This window comes from Schistocerca americana, chromosome 7 (genome assembly GCF_021461395.2).
Source record: "Schistocerca americana isolate TAMUIC-IGC-003095 chromosome 7, iqSchAmer2.1, whole genome shotgun sequence".
Classification (NCBI taxonomy): domain Eukaryota; kingdom Metazoa; phylum Arthropoda; class Insecta; order Orthoptera; family Acrididae; genus Schistocerca; species Schistocerca americana.
Window position 1 is genome coordinate 317,300,138 of NC_060125.1, and position 12,212 is coordinate 317,312,349.

Genomic DNA, 12,212 nt, shown 5'->3' on the forward strand with positions numbered 1-12,212 from the left:
GGATCTCTTCAGACACATTGGAAGGTACAATGTTGACAACATGCTTAACCAAATTGATGACGGCTGCAACAGGTATGCTTCTGGGAGTCACTGCAAAGTTGAGGCCCTTGCTGAGTGCTTTTGAGGTGGCCTCATCGAGCTGCTTGTCGCTCAGGTTGACCACTGCCCGTATGTCCCCATCTGGTTGTACCTTCTTGTTAAGGCCTGTTGAATGCTGTTGATTTTCTCATGGGGCATTCAGTCAAGGACCAGAAGGCACCGTCAACCTGGTCCCAGTCTTCTCGGCTCAGGATAGCTGCTATGGAAAGATGGAGATACAGCAACTCCCTGAGAGAACTCAGCATCCTCCACTTCCTCTAGTTGGTGGCGCATGTCACGCACTTTTCTCTTACCAGTGTGAGGTATTTGTGCTCAGAGGCCGTTGGGTGCTCTCTCTGCCGTCCGCGCTGGCCTGGCGCTGCCTGTAATGTGTTGGCTTTTCCCCGGTGCTCCCTTGGATGTCCGCGCCCGACTTGGCCGCCATCTGTGGCAGCCATCTGAGGCCCATCCGTTGTTTGATTCTGTTCGCAATTCTCGTGTTGACATGATGCATGAACCTGGCGAAGACAGGAACTACACCCCCCCCCCCCTCAGCATCTCAGAAGGAAACTGAGAGAACTCAGCATCCTCCACTTCCTCTGTTGAGCTTATCCAGGTTCTTGATATTAAGGTCCATCTCCTCCCTATAGCGTCTTCTGATGTAACTCTTCAGGCTCTCCCAGCGAGATCCTGACATGTGGAATAATTGGGTCCAATGCCGGATGTTTGTGTCGCTCTGGCACAAGATTTTGGCCACGTAACTTGTTGCCTTCTTCAGGTGCTTTCTGAGACTGCCGTATTGGAGGATCTTGTCCAGTATTTGTGCTCAGAGGCCGTTGGGTGCTCTCTCTGCCGTCCGCGCCGGCCTGGCGCTGCCTGTAATGTGTTGGCTTTTCCCCAGTGCTCCCTTGGACGTCCGCGCCCGACTTGGCCGCCATCTGTGGCAGCCATCTGAGGCCCGTCCTGTGTGGGGCGTTCTGTTCGCGGTCCGCGCCCGCCTGGTGCTGCTCCTGAGGTTCTGGCCATTCCCTGGTGCTCCCACGGACGTCGACGCCCGGCTCGTCCACCATGTGGGGTCGTGGCAGTTGTCTGGGCCCGGACCCGCGTTTGGCGTTCCGTTCGTGGACCGCGAACGCAACTCCCGACGCAGGACGGGCGTCTGACAGCCGCTACGAGCACAGTTGATGGACGAGCCGAGCGCGGACGACCATCAGAGCATCAGGGAAGTGCCCACACCTCAGGAGCAGAGCCAGGCGGGCGCGGACTGCGAAACGAACGCACGACAAACGACGTGCCTCAGGGAGCTGCCACAGATAGACCAAGTCGGGCTCGGACGTCGGAGGGAGCACCAGGAAAGAGACAAAACCTTACAAGTAGCGCCAGGTGGGCGCGGACTGCGAACGGAGCGCCCGACGAGAGACGGTCCTCAGGCTGCCACAACTGCAAATGGTGGACGAGGCGGGCGCGGACGTCTTTGGAAGCACCAAGGAAGTGCCAACACCTCAGGAGAAGCGCCTAGCGGGCGCAGACCGGGAACCGAACGCCAAAGGCGGGTCTGGCCCCAGACAACTGCCACCACTACACATGGTGGACGAGCCGGGCGTGGACGTCCATGGGAGCACCAGGGAAGGGCTAAAACCTCAGGTGCAGCACCAGGCGGGTGCGGACCGCGAACGGAACGCCCCACACAGGACGGGCCTCAGACAGCTGCCACAGACGTCAACCATGTCGGGCGCGGGCGTCTGAGGGAGTACCAGGGAAGAGACAACACATTACAGGCAGCGCCAGGCCGGCGTGGACAGTCGCGACAGAGATGTCGCAGCGGATGGACGTGGAGACTGCGCGCGCGTGCTTCGCGAGCGATCTGGCCATCGCCACCGCGGCGGCCGGACGCGGTCCGGCAGGGCCTGCCCTGCCGCCCGCCCCGCCATCAGTCGGCGCAACTACGACGAACCAACCCGCGGAACAGGGAAGAAATAGTACCTCAACGGCAGAGCCGATCCTGGACGACGATTTGGACTCGAGCGCCGCCACAGAGGAGAAGGACCGAGAAGAAAGGAGACAATCCGCGCTGTACCGACGAAGCAGACGAGACAGATCTTCTAAACGTCACGCATCGCTCCGCGACGCAACAGAAGAGGGATTCAAGCTGCCACCACCTAGAAAGCAGGCCCGCGCGAAAAACCTTACAGCTGTAGCGAGAGAACTGGACCTGAGCCACCGCTAGCGGCCCCTGCAGGGGGAGGTGGCGTCACTGGAAGCAGCTGCCCGTTCACTTGAAGAGCAACAGAGTCAGAGGGACGCGCAACAGCGTGCTGTTGATGCTGCACACCAGCAAGAGGAAGGCACATCACCATCACCGGGCCAGACGGTCGCCCCAGCTACGACTAGACGAATACCGCTGATAGTACTCCTGTAAAAGGAATCTTACACTGACTTCCGAAATTGGCTGCATGCAACGTGTACGCAACCGTTCACCGTGCGCCAAGCTGGAAACGGCGACACACTGAAATTGCAACTCAACTCGACTGAAGACTATGTGAAAGCTTACGACGAACACGGGAGAACGGGCGTCCCGATGTACACGTTTCAAGCTGTATGCCCTCCGACCTTGAAGACGCTAATCCGACGCATTCCGCTGTCGCTGTCAACAGAAGAATTGAAACTCGCCCTCGAAGACGCCGGGTTTTCAGCATCGGTAGTTGATCAGCACCGAATGCCGGGCACTAATGAGAAGGCGGGCCACAGAGTCATCATACTCCCCGACACGCCGGCTCACAGAAGAATATTTGAGCTGACGATTTGGACATTAAAGTTGAGAAGCTTCGGAAGTCGAGGGGGCCGGTTCAATGTTTCCGGTGCCAGGGCTTCCACCATGTTGCCCACCTCTGCTCCATGCCTTGGCTATGCGTCAAGTGCGCCGGGAACCATGATAGCCGACAGTGCTCTAGGGGCCGCTAACTTCCGCTCCTGTGCCCGGCACAAAGAAGAGAGCCGACGCCAGTGGGGCCTTCCCCCTGCTCCACCGTAGCCTACATGAAACCAGTGGCGCTGGCAACAACTGCAATCACCACCACCCCCGACGACTGCTGAAGCACGGACGTGGCCCACACTGATAGAGAGGAGCGCCGCTCAACTTCGCTCACAACAGACTGCTGCAGAAGCCATGCAGCAGACGCAGCCGCCTTCGACCATGTCGACTGCCCCACCCAGACCAGCAGCACCGCCACCCTCAAGCCAGTTAACTCCTCCAGCACCACAACCTTCGCAGACTGAACTGAAGGACTTACTTTCGTTATTGACAACCATCACGTCGTCACTAGCAGAGGTCACCAGGACGTTGGCCTAACTTCCAGCCACCATCACCGCCACTGTTGACAGGTCGATTAGCAAAACCATCCAAGCAATCAGAGAAGCTATCGTCCATCATGCCTAGAGACCTTCATCTGGAAGACCTTCGCATCCTCCTGTATAGTGCCAACAACCTTACTCATGATGTGGGCGAACTCTAGCAATTTCTTATTGATCATAATATCGACGTCTGTCTCGTAAACGAGACGTTCTTAAAGCCGGGGATCAGAAGCAACATAGCCAGCTACTGTTGCTACCGCACAGACAGACTCACTCATGGGTGTGGCACTGCAATATACATACGTCGCTCCATCCTAAATTACGAAGTACAGGCGCCCACCATGAGGACCACGGAAGCAACGGCAATCGTCGTGGAAACCAGGACTGGCCCATTCACATTCGTTGTAGTATACCGCAGCCCCCATCACCTACTCGACCTTGAAGACGCCAGAACACTGTTAAGAATTCCAGGAAAGTTCCTTATAGCAGGCGACCTGAACAGCAAGCACGCTGCCTGGAACTCCCTGAATACGAACATGAGCGGGTGCCATCTCCTGCAGGCCATAGAAGAAGCTGAGGCACAGGTCTGTCGCCCCGAAGAGCTGACTTGCTACCCGACTAATGGCACACCGGACATCATAGATGTGGCAATTACAAAGGGCATTCCACAATATATGACGGCGGAAGAGATACATGGGATGAACTCCAACCACTTGCCGGTCTTATTCCTGCTACAGGTTGCTCCGGAACTTTCTACAGGACGCCTCAACCTGAAGCACACCAACTGCAATCGATTTCGTGACTGTGTCAACTTCTCCATCGACGTCATACACGACAATGCCGAAATCAACGAGGCCTCTGTCGACCAGCTAACCACATCCATCACAGACGCACTGAACCTGGCCACACTGCCACCGAAACCACCACATCTCGCAACACCGAGCCTGCCTCAGCACATCTTGGACTCCATAAGAACCAGAAATAGACTTTGTCGTTAGTGGCGTCTCACACGTGCTCCGGAACTTAAAAGGCGCATCAATCAACTACGGAGAGACATAAGGGCAGCCATTATCGAACATCGCAATCAACAGTGGGCTGCGAAGCTCCGATCGTTTACGCCCAACCCTATGAACTTCAACTCGATCAGTTTCTTTACCAACAGGAAAAGACGGATCCCGCCCCTGACGATGGACAACCGCACAGCATATTGATCGGAAGATAAAGCCAACATGCTGGCGAAAGTTTCTGAAGAGAATTTCAGACTGCTGGATGACGGAGTAGACCCCTAGTGTGTTGCAGAAATCGAAGACAAAGTTGCCGACGTCCTCCGCGAAGAAGAAGAAGATGGCGCAGATGACGACCCCATCCCTACCATAACACCTGCTGAAGTTGAAGACGGCATCCGGGCATTGCCCACCAACAAAGCACCCGGCTGTGATGACATCACGGGGAGGACGCTACGACAACTACCGTGGACCGCCATAGTACGATTGGCGGCTATATTCAATTGGATTTTTACCATGGCAATGTACCCAGAGGCATGGAAGCATTCCATCGTGGTTGCTGTCTCGAAACCTGGGAAGAACAGGCAACTACCCACCAGCTACAGACCAATCAGTCTGCTGCCACACCTAAGCAAACTCTCTGAAAGGCTCCTGCTGAAGAGGCTCCAAACCATCCTAGACCACTGCCGAATCCTGCCTCTGGAGCAATTTGGCTTCTGATCAGAACACTCCATGACACAGCAAATTCTTCGGGCGACAGAATACATCACAATGGCCTTCCACAACAGAGAGTTCTGTGGTGATGTACTTCTCGACGTGACGAAGGCATTCGACAGCGTGTGGCACCAGGGCCTCGTTTTGAAGCTCCACACATTAGGATTCTCCAGGGTATATGTCAAACTCGTTGCTGCCTACCTCAGACAATGCACCTTCGCAGTCAGAGTTGGTGATGCACGACCTATCCATGCTTGGACCAGTCCTTTACTCCGTCTTCGCCTCGGATCTCCCCTCACCACCACGCGTCGAAAGAGCCATTTACGCTGATATCACAATGCTTTACACCAGGGAAAAATCGCTCGAAGTACATGTTCAACGCCTGCAGAGTGCCTGCTACGCCTTAGAAGACTGGGCGGCGAAATGGCATGTCTGGTTTAATCCGCAGAAAACACAAACTATCATCTTCACCAAGAAGCGACCTGGTCCTCGCCGGCTTCGTCATCTTCAGAACCTTCGGCTCTATGAAACCGAATTGCAGTGGAGGGACTCAGTTAAATACCTCGGAGTGACTATGGACAAGCAGCTTACATGGAAGCTCCACGTCGACGACATCCGCGCCAAAGTGTCTCAAAGGATACCCCTTCATAAACGAAGGCTCGGACCCCTCGATAGCAAACGGTCTACTGATATACAGAATGTTCATCCGCCCCATTTTTGACTACGCCTGCGAGGTATGGGGCAACACGGCAAAGACTCAACTTCAGCGCCTTCAATCGCTGCAAAATAAGATACTTCGTCCTGTTTTCCACGTTCCCCCGTAGTTCCCGCACCGGTACATCCATGAGGCCGCAGATGAACTGGAAGTGTCACAACGACATCAAAAGATAGCACGAAGATTCTACACCAGGACTGGAACTTCTTCCAATGCCCTGATATGAAACCTTGGAGCACCGCATCAACCAAGGGAGCGCTATGCGCGACCCATTGCCATACTGGAGCGTTAATGTAAATAATCCGAAATAAGACGGAATCTGCACCAAAGACAGGAGATAATTCGTGTCCGCTCACACCCAAGACACACAAGCAAATAAAGATGTCACACACAAAACCCACCCCCCAGAGAGAAGTAGGAAATGCTCTAGAGTAAACCCTACACAACCCAGCTGCAGCAGAACAGCCTGAAGAAAAGTGGAATTAGCCGGCGTGGACGGCAGAGAGAGCATCCAGCGCCCTCTGAACATAAACACTGGACAAGATCCTCCAATACGGCAGTCTCATGTAGCACCTGAAGAAAGCAACAAGTTACGTAGCCGAAATAATTTGCCAGAGCGACACAAACATCCGGCAATAAACCCGATTATTCCACATGTCAAGATCTCGCCGGAAAAGCCTGAAGAGTTACATCAGGAGTTGACCTCGTAATCGTGTGAGTATATGTGGCTTTTCCTATCACTTTTTATAACAGCTTTAATGAACGGTTGAAATACACATTTTTGACAATGATCGTACGACAGATGCAAGCACACGTACGTACGCTACCACTCCTCAGAACAAAAAGGGTGAAGATACAGGAATTAATAACTTGAAGATCACATTTCTTACTTTGTTTCATACAGACATTTAACGATGTATGAAAACTTTATCCTTGCAACTAACTCGTTAAGTTACCTTTGGCAGGGTAACTCAGTTTACATATAACGTTGTATACGAAGAGAAAAGAACGAAAAAATAATATCATTTAATGTACTCCACATAATAAGTGATTAAAAGCACCAGCAGATCACCTCTACTTCCAGTTCCTTTTAATGAAATCACATTAAAATCACCACAGATTAATATTATCATTTCCTTCGATTTGACAGAGTGCTCAATAAGACACCAAATGTTTCATGAAAATTTCTCTGTTATTCATTGGAGACAAGTACGCAGTAAAAATATGTAATATTAAGTTTCCTATGTAATATTAAGTTTCCCAGTAGTAACAGACAAGCACATGTTTCCATATTCTGATCTATAAGGAATTTGTGTATTGGTAAATTTTTGTATTTATAAAACTTTTTATGAACGTAATAACTCATATTGTATGACACTGGATCTCCCTAAATATGCAATTAACCCATAACTACGGACAGTAAGGTGTTCTATTCTCACCGTTATGCGGTGTTACAATAGCAAATGAAAACAGTTTCTTTCAAACTCCTGAGATATTGCAAAGAAATTAACAACTTATTTACTCTACATTTTACCTTGCTAATATTCTGATGAATCAAGTCACAGAATCTCCACAAAATCTGCATTTGTGTTGTTAGCAGATACTCCCAGATAATTAGCGTAAAACTGGAAGACTGAACAGTTACTTATCTGTAGTTGATATCGAGTAAATTGTCAATGGCTAAATCCACATGAGATTAACAAGAAACAAAAAAAATTGATATACTGATAAGTACCTTCGTTCTGACCAGGCAAAAATTCTTCAACAAGCCTTGTCTAAAGCTAATCTTCAGTATTGACTGATCACACAGGTAGACAGTGATTTTGCTGTCTCAGAGTTTGAGTCTTTTTATAGTAAAAGTGATGACTGATGGTCCTATCTTTCTACATTAATCTTCACTTTTCATTTATTAGGTTATATTTTACGTGAGCATGAACCGTTACACAATTACAACAGTGATATCCACTGGAAGAAATCTGCTTAGAGGAACTCGTTCCCTGACTTATGGCAGCTATTTACACCACTTCCTATTGTGAAATCGTCTATGCTGGTCGTAATAGTTGTTATATCAGTAAAGAAATTAACATATAAATGTTACCATTTTTCCGTCTTTGTCATCAGAAGAGAAAGGTATTGTTGCGTAAATAAATCAAATTTGTATGGCTTTTTTTGTGGGAGTTTTATTGTTTCACCTACTGCAACAGTTCTGTTAATAATATTGGATTTTGGATTAGCATAAACAACGTCAAGTACGATACAGTAACTTATTTGACAAACAGTTCATCTCACAGCATCGAAATATGAGTTTCTGTCATTAAGCTACACGGTCGACAATTAATAATTTCTATGGCGGCTGTATTCGAGACGACCATAGCAGCAGAAAGAAGAGGTAAAGATCCCCAATGAGAAGAAAATGCAGTTAAGAACATTTACTATGAAATTTCCTAAGAAGATTACTTCAGATATATTTAATGATGTCTGTTCAGCAGCTGGCCGTAAAAGCGTTTCAGTAGCTTCCGTCATAAAACATCTCCAACTCAAAAACTGTAATTCTTTATCCAGCCATAGTAAAAACAGAATACAATACACATTATTTTCGGTCAAAAAATTGTACTGGATATCTGAGTTGGTTATCGAAATTTGATGTAGATCATCTGAACGTTCATTTAACGAAATGATGTGGAACGAGCCAGTTTACATTATATGTATAGGTGATTGGTATTAAAATTAATGAACTCATTGTTTTTTACTTCTACTCATGTAACTACATTTAGAAACAAGGGTATTAATTTTGCTGGCTAACAGTTTTAAACACAAATTCGCAAGTGGTATAGAAGGAGCAAGATGTATCTTAGTAAATGAACGTTCAGAATACTAGAAAATACTTAATATGCTTCGCAGTAAACATAACATGAGTGGCGAAAATCTGTAACTAAGTTAATTGTTCGATTGCGTTATTAATCTTCGTGAAATTCGTGTTATACTCAAGTATGTTAAAGAGGCTTTTTTTAATCACCAACTTTTCGACTGATTTGATGCAAGTTATTTTTTCCTATAATATGCTAATCTTCCATCTGTACATTGCTCCTACGTCTAATATCCTACGTAACATGCTTTACTCTAGTTTTCTCATATTGAGAAATGAGAAGGAGCAATCCATTTTACTTTGTTCTATAGCCAAGCTCCCATAAATACTTCTGTATTTTCGGTAACCGGTCTCGACACACTTTGCTGTCATCGTCCGGTTTTCCAAAATTTTTGTTACAAAGCGCGTCAATTGAGAGTTGGAATCTGATGCCAAGTTGTCACAATATTAGATAAAATGTAGCCCAACGGGTTGTCGAAAATAAATATGTATTTATGCGCTCATGGCTATAGAAAATTTTTTAATTGACACAATTTAAGTATTCGAATCTTTATTTGCTTATAATATATCTCTTCTCTTCTGTTTCTCCTTCCAGTGTCATGTTAATTATTCCTGGGAGACATAGTAGGTATTCGACTAATCAGTCTCTTCGTATCGTTGTCCTAAAACTTCTTTCGTCAACTTCCAGTTTTTCTTCTCCGAATCTATGACGGTTTCCTTTTAACTTCCCTACTATGCTGTGCGATCCAGGCATGTACTTCACGAACTTTTTCTTCATGTCCGTATCAACACTTGACAACAAAATAATCATTTATTGAAGAAAGGTTTTTTCGTCTTTCAGTCTACTGCCGATATTCTGCCTTCTTTTCAGTGTAGTCACTTTCTTCGTAGAATGATTCTATCATCATTTTACCTGTTTTACCATTCCCCATTCTGGTGATAAGCCAGTCGTCATTTTGCTTTTTGCTGCTTGCCATCACTTTTCTTTCGCCTTTGCCATGTTGTGTGACAGGTTTGGTATCCTGTCCAGTCAAACGCTACATGTCATCAGAAGGTTTATTTAATCTACTACCACAGAATTCGTGTTTGTGGACCTTCGCTTTTATTTCTCATCCGTACTGTTCTTCAAAATGATTATTTTTGTCTCAGTTCTGAAAGAAAAAAAAGTTAAGTGCAAGAACGGTTACGGAAATAAATTACTATTACTCGTTGTAAAAAGCGTAGAAAATGCATAGAAATGCTTTCCTATACCAAACACAGTTACAAGAGATAAAGTTCCATGTATAATTAAAGTCCTGAAACAAATGTAAGGACAAAAGCTTTCTATATTCGTTGGTATTACGCCCGTGTGCTTAAAGATAATATGATAGGGGAAATCAGAGGCAAATCATTTGAGAACAGTATATTAATTCCGGTGTCTGACAGTAAAAGGTTCAAAGTTTGAGTCCTGATGCAGTGAGTCCGCACCGAAGCACCTTGCAGCCCTTGGCCTCCTTATACCTTCCTCCCTGCAGTGATCGAAAAGTACTGCTGGTCCGTCTCTCTTAGTTTCTGTCCTACGAGATACCCCAATTCCCTGACGCAATCGTTCTGCGGGCTAAGTCCACCGCTCGATCCGGCAGTTAATGAAACTGTCTGCCGGCGAGGGGGGAAAGAACGTTGGGAGTAGGGAGGGGTGGGGAAGGGTTTCTTGCGAGCAGGGGCTGCTCTCTGGACCCACCGAGGCGATCGTCAGGCAGACGGCTCCCCGCGCCTCACACCACCTCAGTGGTGCCCTCTCCTCATCACTGCGGAGAACCAAATATGACGGATCTGTCCCTACGGAGAGAGAGAGTACCTCACCTTCTGCTTTAGTTCTCAGAACTTCCACAGCTATACATCACTGGTCGTCAAGTAAAATATAACAGCGATCCCTAGATTACAAGGAGTAAAATTTCGTACAAGGTTAAGGATAAAAATTTCTCAATTTTTCTATAACACCTTCGTTGGTCTGAAATTTAAACATACAGTATGATAGAAAGAAAGTACTGGTGCGCCATTACTTTCCTAAATACCCTCTACGTCTCATTGCCATGGTTACACTCCATAGTTGTGTTGTTCTACAAAACTCACATCTTACAATTTCTTTATTGTTTGCTTCTGGACTGAAAACAGTAGGTTTATTTTCGAGTCTGATATCGGCGACTTGCTGAGGGAGGGCTCTCTGCAGTCCGGCTATTGATTTCGATGAACTTCGGCGTACTAGTCGCCTATTGATTGAAAGTAATTCTCCGAAGGGAATTAAGTTACCACGCGAATGTTTTAGAAGGAAACCAGCGTTAGGTAATCTGCCGTAGAATTCGTTTCAGAGCGGGTACAACTGTCAGACTACTCGAAAATAAGGGAATTGTATCTATGGTTATCACTCTTACAGCCTCAAATTTTACGAGAAACCTAAGATTTAACTACCGTTTTTAAAGTGGTTGTAGATACACTCGAGAAGAAAGGCAATTCGAACCGATGAGAAAATGTGATGACTGTAATCAGAATGGAGGCCTTATAAACTGTTGAACACACACTATCTGATCCAAAATAATGCGACACCTACCTACTGTTGGACAACAACATGAGATCCGTCAACCATCCACTCTTATGGCGTGACTGTAATCTGAATGTAGGCGTTATATAACTACGAGTATATACGACATAAGTTAACAAGGACTTTCCTATACACTCATACACCATCTGATCAAAAATATCTGGACACCTACTAGTGAAAATCAATATCCGATGTATGCGCCCTTTGCCTTTATGACGGTTTTAACATTGATGGGAGGAATTCCAGTAATGTGTCTGAATGCCTTAGGAGTAATTTATAAAATTAAATAAATAAATAAATAAAATATAATATTAATTATTGTATATGTACGATAGTGATTGGTTGTAATTAATATTTGCTTATCTGGAACGTGGACGTTTAATTATTTGGTTCAGACGCTTGACAATGGCTTTTTCGTAAATGCAATGTCATTCGTAGTTGACCGTGAAATAAGACTCAAATAATCGGACTTCGTATTTAAATAGTTTCCAAAGACTGCTGCGGTAGGTGCGGACTCAAAATCTCAATATTAGAATAATTTGCCAGCCATGTCAATACGTGGCTCAGAGGTGACTGTCTACTAAACATAAAAAAGTTTACACAGTTAGTTAAATCAGACATATTCAACGAATAAGCCTACAGTTAAATAATTCAACTTACTTTCATAAATATAGAATCTTTACAGAGTCGAGTGCCTAGTGAGATTGCAACTCGCAGTGTTCTTATATAACACGAAATATGGCGGTGTGCCAGTTAATAAAATATACGTGCTTCCCGCACCAGCTATTCTACTCGACCTCCTTCTCGTTAATGAAACATAAGAGTGTCCTAATTGTATTTTGTTTTATCAGCGGCATAGCGCTGCAGTTCTGTGCCATAGGCTTTATTTATTTGTCAGAGATTAAT

At 46.5% G+C, this 12,212-nt stretch overlaps 1 protein-coding gene across 1 annotated transcript; it reads left to right on the forward strand.

Moving 5' to 3' along the window:
* Nucleotides 1-1,891: 1,891 nt before the first annotated feature.
* LOC124622907 (ensconsin-like) lies at nt 1,892-2,497 on the forward strand. Its single transcript, XM_047148697.1, has 2 exons — nt 1,892-2,248; nt 2,318-2,497. The coding sequence occupies exons 1-2, from the start codon at nt 1,892-1,894 to the stop codon at nt 2,495-2,497; spliced, it is 537 nt and encodes a 178-aa protein (XP_047004653.1).
* Nucleotides 2,498-12,212: the final 9,715 nt, after the last annotated feature.

Coding starts and splice junctions, on each gene's coding strand:
- LOC124622907 (XM_047148697.1), top strand. CDS start 1,892: ATGTCGCAGCGGATGGACGTGGAGACTGCGCGCGCGTGCTTCGCGAGC. Junction 2,249..2,317: donor TGCCACCACCTAGAAAGCAG/GCCCGCGCGAAA, acceptor CGGCCCCTGCAG/GGGGAGGTGGCGTCACTGGA.